Source organism: Melospiza georgiana, chromosome 11, assembly GCF_028018845.1.
Source record: "Melospiza georgiana isolate bMelGeo1 chromosome 11, bMelGeo1.pri, whole genome shotgun sequence".
Classification (NCBI taxonomy): domain Eukaryota; kingdom Metazoa; phylum Chordata; class Aves; order Passeriformes; family Passerellidae; genus Melospiza; species Melospiza georgiana.
The window spans coordinates 12,014,270-12,034,497 of NC_080440.1; the positions used below are offsets into that span (position 1 = coordinate 12,014,270).

The 20,228-nt window shown below is 52.1% G+C and overlaps 2 protein-coding genes across 2 annotated transcripts; both read right to left on the bottom strand.

Moving 5' to 3' along the window:
- Positions 1–1,353: 1,353 nt before the first annotated feature.
- On the bottom strand, positions 1,354–10,127 carry LOC131088235 (cytochrome b-c1 complex subunit 1, mitochondrial). Its single transcript, XM_058032102.1, has 13 exons — positions 10,026–10,127; positions 9,556–9,696; positions 9,041–9,127; positions 7,932–8,061; positions 6,977–7,175; positions 6,319–6,398; positions 6,060–6,175; positions 5,510–5,653; positions 4,606–4,766; positions 3,563–3,648; positions 3,023–3,111; positions 2,382–2,457; positions 1,354–1,573 (listed from the first exon to the last, which is right to left on the bottom strand). Exons 1-13 carry the CDS (start codon positions 10,095–10,097, stop codon positions 1,509–1,511), a joined length of 1,446 nt encoding a protein of 481 aa, XP_057888085.1. The 5' UTR covers positions 10,098–10,127; the 3' UTR covers positions 1,354–1,508.
- A 3,727-nt stretch (positions 10,128–13,854) lies between these two features.
- On the bottom strand, positions 13,855–18,941 carry SLC26A6 (solute carrier family 26 member 6). The gene is made up of 19 exons (XM_058031695.1): positions 18,811–18,941; positions 18,373–18,512; positions 18,167–18,277; positions 17,725–17,897; positions 17,482–17,646; positions 17,202–17,354; positions 16,941–17,023; positions 16,701–16,848; positions 16,480–16,593; positions 16,298–16,375; positions 16,071–16,166; positions 15,842–15,948; positions 15,684–15,753; positions 15,439–15,531; positions 15,229–15,333; positions 14,558–14,725; positions 14,380–14,434; positions 14,021–14,142; positions 13,855–13,942 (listed from the first exon to the last, which is right to left on the bottom strand). Exons 1-19 carry the CDS (start codon positions 18,936–18,938, stop codon positions 13,919–13,921), a joined length of 2,133 nt encoding a protein of 710 aa, XP_057887678.1. The 5' UTR covers positions 18,939–18,941; the 3' UTR covers positions 13,855–13,918.
- Between the last annotated feature and the right edge of the window lie 1,287 nt (positions 18,942–20,228).

Genomic DNA, 20,228 nt, shown 5'->3' on the forward strand with positions numbered 1-20,228 from the left:
CCAGTGCCACTCACCAGGGCACAGCTCCTCATCCAGATCAGCTGAAATACTCAGAGTTCTACAAGGAAAAAGCATCTACAAAATCCATTTAAGGCTGCATAAGCCAGGCAGCCCAGCAGAGCTGCAACCTTTGGTCAGGAGCTGGTCCTTGCTGAAGTGCTGGGAGCAAGGCTCAGCACAGGCAGCTGCTTTTCCAGGAAAACAGAGCAACCTGGAAAGCATCCGTAGCTGAGGGGTTTGAATGTGTTCCTAGAATAAACTAGTAGAGAAGAGCCTGAGGAATTAATTACTCAAATAAAACATACATTCCCAAAGAGATACCTCCAAAGAAGAAAACTTGTAGGAAATGCTAAGCAAGGATCTCTTTCCTTGTATTTCTCACCAACTGCATAACACTTTGGAAAATTAACCAAGAGGGGAAAATATATAGCAGTGGAAGATAAAAGAGGATTACACTCTGATTGCAGTCACAAAACCAAGGTAGAACCATTTACTGCTTCCACAAGGCTGGAGGCATAAGTGAGCTTGTTTAGTTGTTCAGCCCTCAGTGCACTTGTAACAAGCCAGAGCTTGTGACAATAGTTAAACCCAAATTGCATCAAGAGCATTTAACAGTTTCAAACTTGCCTAGTATATGCAATGAGCTCAGACACACTGACTCTCTGATCAAGAATCCAGATTCAGCACAAATGGTATAGTATACTGGATTAGTCTCAAGTGTAATGACTAACTCTGAGAAACTTCTACACTATTTTTAAATCTCCCTTGTCAGGGCAGAACCTGGAAATTAAATGAGAACCTCAGAGACATATCCCAAAGAGAAAAATCAAATAGGAATACCTCACAGGTTCCAAGGGGAGCTGTGACAGGCTAGTGCCACCTGGTGGGAAACTTTTCTCCATCCCCCTTACTCAGCTTTCTGTTCCATGTTCCAGCTTCCCAGTGGCAAGACAACGGAGCAACAACCAGTTTAACACCAAAAAGGCAGAGCTGGGTAGCTCTTCCAACTACTCAGACCTAGAGATTATCTTATGGGTTCAGGCCTGAGAAGGTTCTCAGTTATTGCCTAGCTGAGCCTGACTGCATGGAGAGTAAAAGAGGAATGTGTAGTCCAACACCACCACAAGACAATAATCTCTGCTCATTACTGAGCTGGTTTACAGATAACCAGGAAGATGAGAGGTAACAAATCTCCATATAGAAACACATGGGTTATTATAACCTAGCCCCTCTGGACAGATGTTTGCCTATCAACAGCTCCAGCTCCTCACATCCCATGTCCCCAGTTTGGCAAGATGAACACTGTCTACACGCACCACCCAGGAAGAACAGTTGACTACCAGCAGAACTAACTCCACTTAGGATGTATTTATTTTTATACATTTAACACAGAGAAGACAGCTGCTGTGAATGGACTCAGCTTGCCCGTGGTGCCCAGGACATTCAGAGCCAGAGGCAACCTGGCACAGTCCACACGTTCATGATTTCCAATCTGCAGGCAACACCTCCTAGAGACGGACCCAGTACATGGCACTGCGGAGGCGGTTGTAATCCAAGAGCTGCTCAATGGGACCTGAGTGAACAGAGCAAAGTTACTTTGAGACACAGTTAAAAAATCCTTCTACAATTTCTTATGGTTTTTACAGCAGATGGTGGCAGAGCAGCCTGTGCTTGCAATCCATAGCAGCTCTGCACAAAACCAAGCAACTACAGCTCAAGCTTGCATCAGGAAAACTAACAGATACCAGCTCCTGACAGAATAAGGTGTTTTCTCACACTGCCCCACAATGCTCAGTATCAAATACAGGGAACCACCAAGTCATTTCAACATTTCAACTTCCTGCTCAAACACTGTATCCCTTTTCCAGCCTGCTCCACTTTTGAAGGCCAGAGGAAACAGCTGCAAGGAGGAGGGGAATTCTCAACACACAGGAAGGAGGCAGCAGAGCTGAGCTGCTTAGGCAGGTTTTCCGAAAGGAATTTGTCCTTGGCCAGACAGACATGCCAGAGCAGCACAGGAGAATCAGGTCCCTTCACTTCCCTTACATAAACCACCCTGACCCCAGGGTAAGGACACCTGGCAGACGTGCTGGGCCCGCACCCAGCTACAGGACTCCCTGTCTTAGGCACAGCTCCACAGCAGGCAGAGGTGGGAGCACAGCCAGAGCTCACTGCCACTGCTTCTCCATCACCTGCAAGTCTGATCTCGTGGCAAATGTGCCTTGGCACACCTCATGTGCACAGGCAGGAGGGTATCAGTGAAGAACCAGAGTGGCTTAACGAGTCAGGACAGACACATGAGGACTGCCTGTAACACCTGCACTCAGCCCTTGGCCCTGCCTTGTTTTTTAAGTGTGTACTGATTGTCACCTACTACTCACCAACTGCTGCAATTGCCGGGCATTTGTCATAGATGTATTTACTGCACACATCTCTCACCATTTTTGCATCAACAGCCTAAAAAAGATTCAACAAGCAATTAATGACTCTTCCAGCAGATCTACACTTCTCAAAGTTGCAACTAACTGCTGCCATTACATATCAAGATCATTAAAAGTTACAATCAGACCCTTGGAACCATCTGCACCAACTGCCCAGCTCTGCCTGCAAGGATGGCTAACGTCCCTACACAGTGCATTCTCCTGGGGGTACAGAAGACAAGGCCAAAAACAGAAGCCTTCAAAGGAATAGAGTGGTTGCTGAAATTCCACAAATTAGGCGTGGGACACCAGTAGGAAAACTGTTACAGGAATTTCAGGTTGTGCTGCTTAACACAATTGAATGCCCTCTTTTTGGGATGGACTGACTCCAGTCACAGGGACACAGCATACACTGTGTCTAAGCCAGAGATTCTGACAGTTACATCAGTGTCAGCAGGATAACCACTGGACTGACTCCAGGCAGTCTGATTAAGGGATAAGTAAACCACATGTTACTGCAATGTTACTGCAGCACACTAAGGCCAGACAATGCTGACACCCACCATGCTCAGGTATACCAGCCAAAACAAATGGATACCTACAGAAATCCTGGCATCCCACTCCTCCAGAGGGATACGGCGTCCATAGTGCAAGAGGTGGCTTGCAATATTCTCACACACTCGTGTGGTACCTGGATGTTGAAGATATTGCATGGTCAGTGCACCAAAAAGCCTTCCAAAATTGCACAGCCTGATCATCAGCCAAAGCAGAGAGTAGAAAGTCTAAGCATTAAACCCTCTGCTAACAAAGCACAGTCCCAATTCCCACTCTATGCAGCTCCAGCAGGAGCTACACAATACACAGATTTCTTTACTCATCTCCCAAGTGTTAGAGCCAAGGCAGGCCAGTTTGAGGGTCTCAGTTCTTAGGTCACCAGCAGTGTGTCACTCCTGGGAGCACAGAAGGCCAGGGTCAGTGGCTTTGACAATGTGGCAGGAGGAGTGTGGAGCAGGAAAAGCAAGTTTTGCCCAGCGCCTGCCAGCAGAACTGCAATCTTTAGCACAGGTCCTGCTCCCCAGGAGAACCTCAAGCAGAAACCCTCTGAAAGCTGCACAGTGGTCAATCCATCAACCAGAACATACCATCCAGCTGAGCCACCATGGCATTTCGGACATAGTTCTTGGCTCTTGCCACTTCTGACTCTGTGGTACTGGTGCACAAACGCATCCTGGAGAAGACATGGAAGCTCTTAAGATGTTTGTCTGCTCAGACAGAACATTAATTCCTCCCTTTCCCAGTCTCCTCAAAAATAAGCTGCTATCAACACCGCTTCTCTTGCAGGCTGACATTCATCCTGGATCTCCAGAGAGCAGCAGGAGGCAGAGCTCCAGCACACAGGCAGGGGATTCAGCCAGCAGGATACACGCTGAGCTGCACTCAGAGGTTCAGCAGCCCTGGTGCTGGCTCTGGCTTGCCCAGCAGGCACAGCAGCACGTGCTGTGCACGGCCCTATCACAGGAGAGGGAAGGCGTGTCAGCCATTCCCATGCATGGCAAGCTGCTATGGAAATTGATGCTGGAAGAACAAGACAGCTCCACAGTCTGTCTGGACTCCAGCTGCTACATCCCTTCTTCTCCTGCCAATGGGCCACGTCTCTGGGGCAAGGGCTCACTCCACCTGCTCCTCAGAGAGGGGCTTGCAGCTCAGATGTAGCCTTGAACTGGTTCATGGACACAATAAGATGGACAGCCAGAAATCTCCCAAACACTGGCATGATTCCAGCAGCAGGTCATTCATCAGCCACAAGACAAGAGCCTGAGCAGCAGGAACTCTGCCTGTTTTGCTCAGGCTTAACAAGACAATGGAGATAAATCTCTTGGGCACCTAGGAAAGCCTTGTCTAAGGAATGATCTCACTTGTATACAAAAAGCCCCAAAGCCTCAGTGCTAATACTTGAAAGCATGAACAAAAGACCAGAGGAGCCCTAAGGGACTAAAACAGCTCCTCAAAAGCCACATTCCTAGAGATTTACAAAAACCACTTACAGGATCACTTAACCAAGAAGTTACCAAGAAGTTCATGAAGAGACACAGCTCTCTGTAAACTTAATATGCTCCCTCAGCAGCTCAGTCTCCTACAAGAGGCTCAGATCTTGAACAGCAACTTGTGCCAAAGTTGTACTTACCACTCTCCCTGAGCACAGAACATCATATCATCTACAGAGAGGGGATCAGAAACAAAATGGAAACCGAAGAGGCCGGTGTCAGAGTAGCAGGTGTTGAATGGCTCAAAACTGTGACAGAGATTATGCTCCACAGCAAGCGTGGCCAGCTTGCTAGACTGATTCTGTAAACAAGGAGATGCTGTCAGCCATTTCATTTTCAGTTTCCTCACAGCTCAAATTCTTTCCCACTGAGCTGTTTTCACAAAGACCATAGACAAGACAGAGCGGAACACTTTGCTGAAGGAGAGCTTAATTTAGAGCCTTCATGTGGTCAACAGATGAGAATCACTGCTGGAAAAGCCACAGACAATGGCCTAGGAGTCCCTCCAGCAGAACCACTTCCTTTCCCAGCTGCAGATGAAAAGCTGGTATGCACACCACCACAGGAGTGGAAAAAAAATGAGAAGGACAAGGTCTCCCAGCAGCAGGGGTTAGCACAGACATACAGGCCAGACAGATTTCAGACAATAATGGATTCAATACTGAGGTTTTAAACAAGTTCCATTTGCTCTGCAGTGGCAAGACAAGCTTGCATCATGAGACTGTAGAGTATTCTGTCCTGCTTCCATCCCCACCCCCACTGAGTGGTTAGTTGTGAGGGTGGGAACAAGCTGCTGTGAATCCACCAGCTACACCTCTCCCACAAAAGGTTCAGTTCATTTGCCAGCATCACCTCTCAAGAACTGTCCTGGATTAGCCTCGATTACACTTCTATTTACTTTCCAGCCTCCTACTCCCTTCACAGCTGGAAGCTAACCACGACAGCCTCTCCTAAAGCACATCCACCATAATAAAAAAGCACATTCTCCATAACACTTCACATGAAAAGGCTCCAGGCTCTCCCTGCTGCACTCACAACTCTTACCTTGCCACCTCCGAACGTGCGGTCGTAGCGCCCTATGATAGCATTGGCCACGTTGAGCACCACGTTGTCAGGATCAGCCCATCCTGGCCCCTCCACAGCAAGAGCAATATGGGCAAGAGGCAGACCATCATCTCTGGCACGGATCTGCAAAATCATCAAAGAGTGGGGGAGAATTGCATCAACACTGCACTCTGTCTGCAGCCTGCTGCAATGTCAGGCTGACTAACTGGGGCACTTGATGTTATTCCAGTGAAATAAAAGAATCCCAGGCAGAACTGAACACAAACCAGCTGCTCTGATGTGAATTTTGTAGCAGATCATATGAGCAATAGCCTCACACTCCTAACGGGTTTGGGTCCCATCTAAAACCCAACACGTGGCAATAATCCCCAAGAAGAGAACGTGGGAGCACTACCAAGATGGTGCATCATCAGCTTCTCTGACACACATGAACAGACTTTTCCACTGAGAAGCAGCTCTAGTTGCTTTCCCATTCATTCCACAGCTGGGCAACAGCTGCTCGTTTTGATGGAGACCAAAACAAATTTACCTCACTCCCTGTGAAGCGACAGCGCCTGAGGGTAGGCACAGAATCCCCCTTGGATGTAAAAGGTGGCCCAGTGAAGTGCTGCTTAGCTGCCTCTACCAGTTCTTTGTGGGAAATACCTGGCAATGATAAAAAGAGAGATCTCCAGTCTTAAAACAGACTAATTTAACAAAATTATCTGATTTTACCTTAGTGATGCGAGACAAGTCTGATCACATGAAAATACCAAGGCTTCCCAGGATTACAAGGATCTAGAACTTACCTCCAGCAGCTGCCAGGACCATACGAGGTGCCTTGAAGTGAGTATCAACATATGAAACCAGATGTCCTCGAGTCATCCTCCTGGAAAGAACACAGAGACCCAGAACATCAGCATCTCCAACTCTGCAGGAATGAGATGCTTAGAGGAAGCAAGTTCACACTGCAGAGACAACAATGATTGTCTTTGCTGCAGGGTAACAATGCTTTTTAGAAGCAAGACTGCACTGTGTACTGTGTTTGCCCTGTGCTCTAATTCTAGAACACAAAGAACAGGAACCAGCAGCCAAGATGGAGAGTCAAAGACAGACTTCAATACAGACTGGAGAGTACTGAACCCGGTCACTGAGCTAACACAAGGCCACTGTGTTAGTGGCATCCCTAGCTCTCTAATTTTTCTAACAAACTGAGAAGTATGGGAGGAGGTTCAACCTGTCCCCTCCAGCCTCAGGAAGGGCTTGCACGGGGTGGTTCTAAGGAATGCCTGCAGCATTACACTTTCACCAGTGCCAACGGGGGAAACAGAGTCAGGGCACAAGGAGCAGCCCATGGGCTCAGATCACCTCCCTGTACACACTGTGCAGTCATCCCACCCAGGATCAGCAGTCGTGCACCCACACACTGCACCCCAAGGCTGTGCACCACACCCAGCTGCTGCTCACTTGATGTTGTCTGTGGTCCCTTCAACGGTGTGGGCCAGCGAGGTCCCCTGGTAAGCAGTGGCATGAAGGTAATCAAAGGTGACATCTGTCAGGTTGCTGTCCATTTCCTTCAACTCCTGAAGGATGACAACACGCTCCTTCTCCATCTGAGACTCCTCCAGTGCACAGTTCTGCACAAGGTCACTCAGAAGCTCCACAGCTGCAACACAATTCCTACATTAGCATCCCACTGCCCAACTGCTACCCAGTGCTGCTGAAAGGAGACACACAGGAGTGAGCAAAAACCACGAGGGGGAGGGCATGCAACCTTGCAGAGCTGGGTGCTACCCATTCCCAAAGCATCTGGGAGGAACAAACAACACTCATTTAGCAAGAAGGCTCCAAACCAGCTTGCCAAGCACCTTCACCAGCAGAGTGCAGGCTACATCTGCAGAAGGTGAAGTGTATCAGAAGCAGGTTCTCCTCCAGATACACACTGAATCCTCACAGAGAGTTTGTGATGCCTACAGCACAGCCCATGTCTACCATAAGACCCCTACTCAAATCACTGCCCTGCCCAAAAGCAGCCCAGAGAAGGCAGCACGTGGCAGTACAGAGCACGAGGAGCACCTGCAAGAGCTGCACTGAGGACTCCTCACACAGCAGCTCTTGCTGACCTCAGTTGCTAAGCTGCACAAAACAACCACAAACTGGTGAATCCCTCCCATCTTCCCTCCTGGCAAGGCAGTGCAGCCTGAGATAACTGGAACCCTTGGTTTAGGGACACACCAACACACAGCCTTGAAGCACCACATCACTGCACTGCTCTCTTCAGCTACCAACCAGAACCTCCAATTCACTGCTCAGCTTCAACTTCAGTTCCCGGTCTGCTGATAGAAAAGCTGCTTGGGGATGAGAAACAGAAGCACATGCACTTACTTAACCTCCCAGTCAGACTCTGCCCTGGCCATCCTACCTTTGGGCATGTCCTTGGACAAGGCTTTTATGTAGAAGGCAGTTTGCTCACGGGAGGTGTACCCGTTCAGGTGAGCTCCCAGACTCTCCACTTCCTTCTCAAAGTCTGAGCCAGGACGCTTCTTTGTGCCCTAAAGGAAACCAGACAAACTCAGCTATGAAATGAACAAAGTTCCCTTTAGGTCAGAATTAAAGCAATGAAAACAACAATAAACACTGTCTTGTGAATCATAAAAACCAAGGGCAGGTGCACAAGAGATTTAATACGTGGTTTATTTCCTCTAGATAAAGGATGGCTGAGGTGTATTTTGAAAGACCAAGACAAACTGTCAATAAAGCTTGTGTTTATTGAAACACAATAAAGCTGCCTGAAAAAATAAAGGCTGTCATCACCACCAACCAACACAAACTCAGCAGGGAAGGAGACAACCTATGCTGAGACAACAGTGTTTGAACAGCACATCCCTGGAAGTAAACCAACAACAAGCCCAAAGCAAAAACAAGCAGGTTTCTAGCTATCCAAGCAGAAAAAGACAAATAGATGCAGGAGACTATTTCTAATACAGGGCCCATCTCTTAAGGAGCTAGCCAAATGCTGTAGCTGTCTATGAAGGCACAGGCTGAACTTGAGCCAGCAAGTCCTAGGCTTAGATGTCTTCTGCCCTGTTCAGCAGACACCTGAATAATTTAAGAAGCAATAATTGTAGCCTCTGAACTTTGCTGTACCAGTAAGAAAAGCTAAGCAAAATAAATGGCAACAGGAAATGCTGCTTTGAACTCTCTGTGCTAACCTGAGGAAAAATGCTTCATAACACAGTGCTCAAAGTGTACTACACTGTTTAATTGCAACTTTTTTCCTTTAAGAGAAAAACAGCAAATAAGAGTTATTTTTATTTCATGCATGCTTGCAAGTTGCTGCATATTCAACCAATATGCACCACATAGGCTAGATGCCATTTTAGACTTATTTTTATACTGTATGCAAAGACTCTAGGACTCAGATGACCTGGTTTACACCCTCTTTCAACAGCCACAGCCTCCAAAACGACAGGTCAATGCACGGACAGAATATTCAGGGCAGCTGTGTGCAGAGCTGGCACACATCCTCACCTTCAAGGCCATGTGCTCCACAAAGAAAGCAGCCCCGTTGGTCTTCGGGTCTTCATAGCGGCTCCCAGCCTTGATCCACACACCCACCTGGCAGCAAAACCAGCCAGTACCAACATCAGAGAGGAAAACAACCAGCACCCTAATGACACAAACACAGCAGCAGCGACAAGGGGTCTGCTCCACACACATTACACTACAAGAACCAAAATAAGAACAAGCAAGCAACGGTTCCCTGCACATATTTTGACTTTTTCTCTCTCAGCTTCACCACATCTGGTTTTGCCAAAGAGATAACTTTTACTGCTCACTTACTGCTCATACAAAAGGCTGAGCACATTTGTACAGCACAAAAACTTGTCTAAAGACAATACAACACCAGTCTGGGCCTCCTGCTGCTGTATTAATCCCATCTGCTCACAAACAGAAGCAGTGGGGTCTCTCCCTTTTGGAAGACCAGCTGCAGGCTAGGCAAGGCTGATTGTTTCAAATAAGCCCCTAATTTATGTTAAGCTTACCGTGCAGGTTGGGTGATTGGACTCCTCTGAGGCTACCCGGAGGCCGTTCTCCAGGGTGGTGACCTGGGTCTCAGGCATATTCTGGAGTGTCTGGGCATAGGTGGCAGCACCTCGCTTCCTCGTCAAAGTCAATAAAGCTGCCTGTAAAAATAAAGGCTGTCATCACTACTAACACACTGTTCCCTCGGCAGGGCCGGGAACCCAGAGGTTTGAAGAGGTGGGAAACCCCAAGGGGTACCGGGGCAGAGGGCGGCTCGGTGGCAGCCCCGCACTGGGTGACAGTGACAGCCGCCGCTGCTCCCCGCCCGCCCTGCCCTGCTCCGGGGCTCGGGGGCTCCCACCGCCCGCCGCGTCCCCATGACCTTCCCGGCCGGGACACAGGCGGGCCCGGCAGCCTCTCCGCACTGCGGGACCGCCGCGGCCCGGCCGGGCTCCCCCCCGCGCTGCCCCGGCGGGATGCGGTGACTCACGGAGGGGCGCGGGCCCCACAGCAGCGCCCGCCCGGCCGCGCTGCCCGCCCGGCACACTGAGCGCGCCGCCATCTTCTTCTTCCGCAGACCGACGGCCCGAGCGCCGCGCGCATGCGCATGGGCGGGGCCGGGCGCGCGCAGAACGGGCGGGAGGGCGGGCGCGCCCCCTCGTGGCGGGAGGGCGCAGCGCGGGGGGCGCGGACGGGGATCCGGGAATGGGGATCCGGGAATAGGGTACGGGAATGGGGTACGGGAATGGGGGTACCGGGAATGGGGTACGGGAATGGGGTACGGGAATGGGGGTAACGGGAATGGGGGTAACGGGAAGAGGCATACGGGAATGGGAGTACCAGGAAATGGGGATACGGGAATAGGGATACGGGAATGGGAATACGGGAATGGGGTACGGGAATGGGGGTAACGGGAATGGGGGTAACGGGAAGAGGCATACGGGAATGGGAGTACCGGGAAATGAGGGTATGGGAATAGGGATCCTGGAATGGGGGTAACGGGAATGGGAGTACGGGAATAGGGATCCAGGAATGGGGGTAACGGGAATGGGGGTACGGGAATGGGAATACGGGAATGGGGGTAACGGGAAGAGGCATACGGGAATGGGAGTACCGGGAAATGGGGATACGGGAATAGGGATCCGGGAATGGGGGTACGGGAATAGGGGTACCGGGAATGGGGAACCAGGAATGGGAATACGGGAATGGGGGTACGGGAATGGGGATACGGGAATGGGGATACGGGAATGGGGTACCGGGAATGGGGGTAACGGGAATGGGGGTAACGGGAAGGGGGATACGGGAATGGGAGTACCAGGAAATGGGGATACGGGAATGGGGTGCGGGAATGGGGTACCGGGAATGGGGGTACGGGAATGGGGGTACGGGAATGGGGGTGCCGGGAATGAGGGTACGGGAATGGGGGTACCGGGGAATGGGGGTACCGGGAATGGGGATATGGGAATGGGAATCTGGGAATGGGGGTAACGGGGAATGGGCGTCACGGAAATGGGAATCCCTGGAAATGGGGGTCTATTGCTTACATTCCAAGAAAGAGTATTAAATACTGAAACGACCTATGGAAGGTGAAGTGGTTGTCAGTGTGAAAGTCCGGTGTGTGGCAGTCGCAGAAAGGAACCCATGAAAGCCCTTTAAATCCCAACACACAAGCTGTGAGTTGGCAGGGTATGCCAGCTTTTACCAAATCACAGCAAACTGCAGATCCCAAAAATTGGCCATTAGGTCAGATATATAATGAAGCAATAGGCATCAGCATCAACCCTGGTAAGTGGTATAAGAAATTACAGTATTCTTATTGATATTAACAGAAATTTCAGTGAGTCTATGAAAATTATAAACTAGGCAAAAAAAACAAAAGGGGGACACTGATGCTTACTGTGGCATAGTGTTTCCCAACAGAGATTTTCAAAATGTAAAAATTATATCATCCTTTAATCTGAAGGAAGGTATTAAAATGACAGTAAGGAAACGACATCAAATGCTAGAAATCTTAGCATACTTATAGACAGAAATGTCACTGGTACACTGAGAAAATGGACACCAATGCAGCATGGTATTGAACCCCAGAAATGTCCACTGCTTCACTGTCTGGCATTTCATTAATATGCACATAGCAGCTCTACTACATTTCTACGGATCCCCTTCTTGGCAAACCACTAGTTTCTTCAGTGCCAAGATTTTAGGTACATGATCTTAGTGATACAAATCTATGCCCTTCAAGTGAAATGTATTTGGAGAGAAAATCCTGTCTGACATGTTCAGTCATTCCATTTTCTAGACAGACTAAATAAAAAGAAAGCCAAGCTATAGGATTGTGTACTTGCTATTACAAAACACCTGCCGGCATCTGAAAATAAGCTAGCAAAAAATCAGCATAAATGACACTTGAGGCAAACAACCTTTTGAAGAGAATAATGATGTGATAAATAAAAACAATACATTTCCAGGCTATCAAGGTACTTCAGAAAAGGATTGAAAGCAGAGGCTGAACTAGTGGGGAAAGATTAGAGAATCCCAAGAAAAACATGACCTGGCAAAACTCCTGAAAGATATGGGCAACTGACCTGTTGAAACCTTCAGGAAATCAGCGGCCAATGGTTTAGACAGACTATTAAAGTAACTTGCAGGTAATTTTCACCTTCTGCTGCTTTTTCACCAGTCAGCATCACAGGGTGAATTGTGACCATGGAATCACGATTTTTTGGATTATATTTTAGCTTTAGGAGAGAAGTACAGCAGCTGAAGTACCTGTTACTGATGTGATACCCAAGAGCACAGATTTGACACATTTCATTCAAGTCCAGTTACAAATATTAATACTAATAGGAAAGGATTGGTCTTTTGCATTGCACTCTTGTTTTACAGCCTGCTCTGATCCTGGTGAAACTTTTATGATTAGCTTCTCCCTAAAAAGGAGGAAGTCAAATTAAATTTCCCTCCCTATTGGTGGAGGTTTCACATTTTGTTTGTTGAGCCTAAAAATGGAACTGAAACTAGCAGGAATGACTGTATTTTAAGTGCTATGTCCTTGAAGGCCATCTCAGTTTGATGAAAGCCTACAAAGAATATTCTGTTTCCTCCAAGACCAGATGCATGCCATTTAGTCAAACTTTCTTGTAATAAACCCCAGTTATACAAGATAGTCACAAATAGCAGAAACACTTATTTCACCATTTAGGGAACCAACCTTCTCACCCTCTTTAGGGTGAGCATTATCTGGTAGCTGAAGTAATAAACTTGAGAGAACATAAATCTCCCTACTTCTGAGAAGCTGCTGACACAGGAACCACCCAAGCTCTGTGACTTCCTCCTTTACATTCACTAGTCAAGCTTAGAAGCCTAAAGTTACTGGGTCAATCAAAGACTAATGCTAACCTAGCCAGAGGTCTATAAAAAGTCCAAAAATAATCTGAGTTCTTCTTAGATAATGAGAAATGGAACCAGAACTACCAATCTGGTTACTTGCAACATACCCCTAAAACTTATTCCCTTCTATTCTTCCTTAATGCCTAGCCACGGGTACAACCAGGAAAAGATGAAAGTTACTGATGTCAGCAAGGGAAAGATCATAAAGAACTATTCCTATTAATCACCATACAGGCAGCAACTCTATAATTAAAGACACAGAAACAGAAAAAATATTGAATGAATGCTAGATATTGAAATTGTGGAACTAGCCTTACCCCTGCCCCCAAAACCCCATATCAGCCTTCTCTTGGCTGCAAGCCCTTTCCCCTTTGGTGTAGGTATGATTGCAGCCAGCAGGTGCTGGTGGCTCCCCAGTCAGGCAGGGAGGGTGCTGTGACCCTTCTGAGGGTGGGGATCCCTGCCCATACTGCTATCCAGAGCAGGTGATGGTGAGAAGTGGCAGAAAAGAGCCAGAGGGAGTGTGCTGGGACAGGGAGGCCATTCCCAGCAGTGCTGGGGTGCAGCGGGGTGGTCTAGCCCAAAAGTACCATTATTGAGGAAAGGGCATTGAAACCAACCCTGGAGAACACCACGGAGCTTTATTCATGATGCCAGCCTGCTGCTGGGAGCAGGAACCCTTTGGCCCCTCCATCACCCCCAAACCACATCCTGGCCTGGTGGGGCAGGCCGGGCTGGGCAGTGTGGGGGCAGCAGGCGGCCCCTCAGTGTGACAGCCAGCTCCTCCGTGTGACAGCCAGCAGCAGCTCCATCCTGCAGCTCCATCCCCATCACAGCAGGGGTCACGGACAGGGCAGAGCCCCAGCACTGAGAGTCCAGAGGAGCTGGTGGGGATCAGGGCATCTGGGCCCTAGGGTGGGTGACTTGGTGCCATCAGGGTGGCAAAGCCTTCCTTGCCCGCCCGTCTCCTGGGGGAGATGTCTTCCTCTTGAGGGGCTACATTCTGGTGCTGTGGTCCACCTGAGGGGGCAGAGAGGGAGGGGTTGGTGTGGCTGCCCTCTCCATCGCCATGCTGGGACAGCAAGGCTGGGTACTCACCGAGGCCTGGGGCCGCTCCCTGCTGATGTGCGCCACGGCATCATGCACAGAGGGGAAGAAGGAGTGCTTGGTGATGGCTGAACTGAAGAAGTTGCCCCGCTCCAGCTGGGCCAGGACAGATACTGTGTGGAGGAATAAGCACCCAGCTGAGCCCCCGTCACCCACCCAGAGCAGCCTCCTCCCACCTCCTGTGTTTTGGGGGACACCAGGGTCACCACCATGGGACAACCTGCAGGACCCATCCTCTGAGGAAACCCTGGGGGTGGGAGCACCATGGGGGGACCCCCCAGGCTATCAGCTGTGTGCCAAAGGGGTGGCCATGCCCAGCCAGGGCTCACGACTCTGCAGATCCCCCTCACCCGAGCAGCTGGCAACGAAGACATCCACTTCTATCTCATGGAAATCCCTGAAGATCTGCAAATGGGAACAAACATTTTACCCAGGAAGAGGAATGGGCAGCAGCCATTGGGGCACCCCACAGGGCCCCAGAGACACCATCAGTGAGGCTGCTGTCCTGCCTGCTCCCCAGCCCCTTACATTCTTCAGGATCTTGATGGCGACAGTGTCCACGAAGTTGATGGGGCTGAAATCCAAGATGACAGCGTGGAAGTTGGGCTTGGGCAGCCCTAGGCTCTGCAGGGTGGGCTCTGAGGGTGCACCGCTCTCTTCTGAACTCAACTCAATCACTGACACACCTGGACCGTCCTCTGCATGCTGGGGAAGGGAAGGAGACCCGGTGTCAGCAGCACCCTGGTCATGGCAGTGCTCCCCCGGGCTCACCTTGGTGAGGCTCTTTGGCTGCCTGAGGGCACAAGCAGTGGGTGGCTCCAGGAGTGGCTGCCCCTTTCACATCTTCACCGACTTTTGGGCTCCTTTCAGATGTATCAAAATCCACCCCTCTCCCCAGCACCACTCTGTAGAGCCAGGCTCATTATCTGGCACCAGGCCAGCCTTTGTCCTTGCTCTTAATTCTGATTAACTAGCAAAAGGTTAATGACTTGGCAGCTCCAACACATAATCATTAACAGCCCAGCTTTCCTACCAACCTTGGGGGGTGTGACTCAGTTCAGTCCCAGTGCCTTTCTCACTCATTGGCCCTAAACTGAACTGGGAATCATGTGGGCCACCAGGCCACACCAGTGCACTGACAGAAGTGTCAGAGCTGGGGAAGGAAGAGGTGCAGGATGTCACTGGAGGAGTGGAGGCACCTTTTTCCTCTTTGCCTTTTCCTTCTCCAGTTTCTTCTGCTGTTTCTTCAGCTTCTTGAGGGCCTTCTTCTTCTTCTCAATCAGGCGGTCCACATCAATGCCGCTCTGCAAAGCAGTGTGGCCCTGTGTCCCCAGCTGCCCCAATGCCACCCTGCTGCTGGCAGGCAGGCAGGAGACAGAGGAAGCACTCTGAGCTGGTGACTCTCCTACCTTTTTCTTCAGGGCCTCGGCGTACAGCTCCACATTGGCAAAATAGATGGTGGAGGAAGAGCGGAAGATCTTCACGCCAGGGACCTCCTGAGCCTGGGGGCAGATGGGGAGGGTGCTACCCCAAGGATGGAGCCACCTGTTCCCCTCCCCTTCCCCCCACCAAAATGCCCCCAGCCCCTTTTTCCAGTGAGCTTTGAGCTGCCCCCCAGCGCAGGCAGCTCTTCCCCCACCGCTTGTGCTGTTACCATCTCGTATTCCACCACATCCCTGTAGACGTCGGTGTCGGAGATGCGCCCCAGGATGGAGTAGTGGGGGCTGCAGGGAGGAGAGCAAGGGGCTGAGGTCAGCACAGGCTCCTCCTGCCCTTGGGACGTGGCACAGGCCCCAGCCCCGGGGTACTCACAGCTGGGTACGGAAGATGACCGTGAGCAGCCCAAATGCCACTGAGGCCGCCAGGCCGATGTCCAGGTTCAGCAGGAGGGTGGCTATGAATGTCACAACCCAGACCAGCTGGAGAGGGGACACAGTCAGCTGCAGCACAGCCTCTCCACTGGCACCCACAAGCCTCAGGGAGGGTGGAGAAATCCTCTCCAGGAACAAGAGAACAGCCCTCGGGCTGGCCAGCACCTTACCAGGTCCACCTTGTTGGACTTCCAGAGAGTGCATAAGTCCTTGAACTGCTTGAACATGCCCTTGAGGTTGGCAATGATGATGGCAGCTAAGATGGCCTAGGAGAGAAATTTCTGCAGCTGTGAGGAAGCTGAGGGCAAATCTCTTTCCCGTTCCCCTACCATATCACCATTGCATGGGACAGGCACAGGTGAGGGATGTGACACTGGGGCTGTGGGACTAGATGTACCTTGGGTAGGTCCCTGAAGAGCTCTCCAATCTTCAGAATGGTCACCAGGATGACCAGGGATGCGATGACACCAGCTACCTGTGCAGAAGGAGAGCGGGAGGCAAGGGGTGAGCCCCCACTGCTAGCTGTGCTGCCTGCCCCTGCTTCAGCCCCAGAGAGGGGGCAGCACTGCCCAGACCCACCTGGCTGTTGCCCCCTGTGCTCTCCTGTACCAGGCTCCTCGACATGGAGCAGCTGATGGCAAAACACTGGAAGAATCCTCCTAAGAAGTTGCAGAGACCCAGTGCAATCAGCTCCTGCAAGGACAGAGCAGTGGCAGGGCAGCACCATGCTTTCATCTACCTGCACGAAGGGCAAGATTAGCTTTCACCCAGGGTGGGGGCCCTGTGCCTCAGAGCATCACCTGGTTGCTGTCCACTTTGTAGCCATGTTTCAGGGCAAAGATTTTGCCCAGGGAGATGCAGATGGCATAGCCTACCACAGCAATGGCAAAGGCATTTCCTGCCACCTGCCCAAAGTAGCTCATGTTAGGGACCACAGGTGGCTTCAACCTACATTCAAGAGAGAGATGGGGCTCAAACAGGGGTGCTGTGGGCAGCATGGTGCCCTGGCACAGCCCCCTGCACCCTCAGGCCCCGCTCACCCACTGGGGATGTTGCCCACCACGGAGATGCCAAACTTTTCTTTCAGGTTGACCCCATAGGAGATGCCAGTGGAAACGATGATCTGGGGGAGAATGACTGGAGTGAGGCAGGGTCTTCCTGCACAGGGACTGTGGTGGAGGAACACATGCCCTGGAGCTGCCAAGGAACCCAATCCCACCACTCCCCACCCTGAAGGGGACAGGGATACAGCAGGAATTCCTGGCTGTGTCCCCACAGGAGGCCGGGGCAGCTCTGGGTACCGTGATAAGCTCGATGGGGATGGGCATGGGCAATTTGGCAGCAAACTTGTGGTTGAGCTCCTTCACAATCAAGATGGCCACAATGGCAATGATGGCAGTCACCAGGGTGCCCACATTGGTGCCTGGCAGCTTCTTGCAGAGATCGATGATGGTCTAGAGAACACAGGAGGAGGGAATGTGCTCAGGAAAGCAGATGTCTCCCCAGCAGGTTTTTGGAGGCCTCTATGTGCCCCACAGGTGAGCACCAGCGGTCCTTGTGTGCCAGCAAGCTGCCACTCACCACAAACAGCGAGAGTGGCCCTGAGGCCTCGCCTTGGGAGATTCCAAAAACATTTTTGAGCTGGGAGACAAGAACGTGCACAGAGGCAGCGGTGGTGTAGCCACGCACCAGCGGGTCTGAGAGGTAGGTCACCACAAATCCAAACTGCAGGAGGCCCAGGGCCACCTGGAAGAACAGATGGCAGAAATTACCCACAGGTTACGGTCTCCTGCTCTCTGCTAGACTAGGCTGGGACCAACTTACCTGGAAGATACCCGTCAGGACAGTGATGGTGGCCACCAGCTCCACCCTGGCAGCATCGCGCCATTCCTCATCGATCGTTGTATTGCTGCCATTGATAGATACCATGAAGTCCTCACTGGGCATCAGGGACTCTGTCAAGCTCCCAATCATGACAGAGATTACAGCAAAGGGACCTGAGAACAGGTAGAGTATGGGCAGGGAGCCCAAGGTGGGCACCAGGATCTCTCTGAGAGGATCTCTTAAGGGGTCAGCTCCTCTCTCCTTAGGCCAGGCTCAAAGCACACACACTGTACTTTGGCTCTGGCTTGGCCACCCCCCTTCTTGGTGGAGCAACGTAAAGGCAGGAAGGGTTCCCCCAGCTGCTGATGTGGTAATGCAGTGCCATGGACATCCTTGCTCCCTGCCCACCATTGCTGTGCAAGCACATGGTCCCTCAGCTCACCCACGGAGTTGTGCCTTGACGTTCCAAAGAAGAAGTAGAGGAAGACGGGGTAGAAGGAGGAGTAGAGCCCCGTGACCGGCGGCAGCCCGGCCAGCAGCGCATAGGCAAGCCCTAAAGGTGGAGAAGGGAGACATGTCACCAACGGCCAACCCCTGAGCACCCCAGCTGTGGGGGGCCCCTGGCAGCCTGGGCATGGCACCACTCACCCTGGGGCAGGTGCATAATGCCCACACTGAAGCCCGAGACAATGTCCCCCAGGAGCCAGTCCTTGATGGGGTAGCGGGGCAGCCAGCGCAGGAAGGGCAGGAAGCGGAACAGCAGGGACTTGGCAGCAGAGCCCGAGCACCTGGTGGGGAGGCAGCAGGAGCTGAACTTGAGCACAACTGCAGGGGGCTTGGGGACATCAGTGAGGGTGGATGAGGCCCCATGGGAAGCAATGTGGGACCATCAGCTCCATCCAGTGCACGATGGTGTCCCTCCAGGCAGGAGGACAGAGTGGGCACATGGGTGTCTGGGCATAGGGAAATGAACCCCCAGGTCTGCAGCTCCCTGTCTAGGCAGGGCTGGGGGCAGAATAGGGCAAGGTGGGGCCCACACTGTGTGGGGCAAGGTCCAGGCACATCCCACTGGCCACATGGTCTTACCTGGTCTTGCGGAGATAGCCACGCAGAGAGGGCCTGGGGGGAGGTTTCCTGTGAGCCACCTCCTCGAGTTCAGCCTCATCCAGCACCTTGTGGGGCCCTCGGTGGCTCAGGGCCATCTCTGCTGCCATGCCCACCTGGCTCTCCGGAATGCCAGTCCACTGCAAGGACACAAGGGACAGCTCAGCTGCATTCCCACTCTCAGGGGCATCCCACCCACCCTGAGGCCCCTCCTCCAGCTCCCCTCGCCCATGGAACCATCCCACCTGCCGACCAGGGGGGCAGGAATGGCCCTGAGAATAGGCACCAGCTGAGTTTTGGGAGTCCTGAAGCAGCAGCACTGCCTCACAATGGGGAGCAGTAGGCAGTCAGCAGGTGGGCAGGGAAGGCTTTGGCAATCAGTGCTGCCCACTCCTGCCCCAGAGCAGCCCCATCCACCCCACTGAAATGCACGGGGGGGGTCTGCCAGCAGAGCTGCCTCGGGGGGCTCCCTCTCCACCTGCCCACGCAGGACCCACCTCGGTGCCAACACCTTCCCCTCCGTGAACTGCAGCAAGGCAGGGCAGTGGGCCAGCACAGCTGCTGGGCAGAGCCCCATCCATCCCACAGCCCCATCTGCAGACTTTGTCCCTTTACACATGAGGGAAGCAGGAATGTGAAACCCGGCAAATGTCACGGCTCACCATCCCTCCAAGAGTGCCCTCCCTTGACCCCTGAAGTGCAGAGCAGGATGAGCCTGTGAGCAGAGGGGCCGGGCTGGGCTGAGGTCTCACCCTTCCCAGGGCTGGGATGGTGGGTCTGAGGAACCCCTGTACAAATCTACAGCTTGTTCTTGCTCAGGGCTCACTCTGAGGGCTGCACCATCATTCCAGGCCCACCCAGCTGGTGGCCTGATCAGTCTTAAGGTGCTCATCCACTTGCAGCTGGACCCACAATCCCCTCCCTGAGTGCTGGGGCTGTGCCAGCCTGAGCCCCTGTGTTACCCCCAGCCCTCCTACCTGCTGTGCTCAGCTTGGTCAGGAGCCACCAGGTGTGTACTCAGCTTCCTCCTATTTATTAAAACCAGCCAGTGATCTTTGAGACGCTGTTCCTTGCCTCCTGCCCTTCCTCCTGCCCTGCCAGGAAGCCACCCTGCTTCCCAGCCCCATGGATGCACAGCACCCACTATGCCCCCCTTGGTGCCCTGGTGTGCTCGGTTCCCCAGCTGTGCCAGACCCAGCACTGGTACCACTGTGCCCAGAGCCATCCCATTCTGGGGTCTGTCCACCACAGTCCCAGCTCCTGGTCTCCAGCTACATCCAGGATGCTGCCATGCCTGACCACCCATGTCACGAGTAAGGCAGGGGGCTTCTTGCCCCTGGGCACGACCTGGTGCCAACCTCCTGCCAAGAGCTGCCTCCCCAGAGCACTGCTGTGCCCCC

Coding starts and splice junctions, on each gene's coding strand:
- LOC131088235 (XM_058032102.1), bottom strand. CDS start 10,097: ATGGCGGCGCGCTCAGTGTGCCGGGCGGGCAGCGCGGCCGGGCGGGCG. Junction 4,767..5,509: donor GCACGTTCGGAGGTGGCAAG/GTAAGAGTTGTG, acceptor CCTTGTTTACAG/AATCAGTCTAGCAAGCTGGC. Junction 3,112..3,562: donor CATGGTGGCTCAGCTGGATG/GTATGTTCTGGT, acceptor TTCAACATCCAG/GTACCACACGAGTGTGTGAG.
- SLC26A6 (XM_058031695.1), bottom strand. CDS start 18,938: ATGGCAGCAGAGATGGCCCTGAGCCACCGAGGGCCCCACAAGGTGCTG. Junction 16,594..16,700: donor ACAAAGTGGACAGCAACCAG/GTGATGCTCTGA, acceptor CTGTCCTTGCAG/GAGCTGATTGCACTGGGTCT. Junction 16,376..16,479: donor GCACAGGGGGCAACAGCCAG/GTGGGTCTGGGC, acceptor CCTTCTGCACAG/GTAGCTGGTGTCATCGCATC.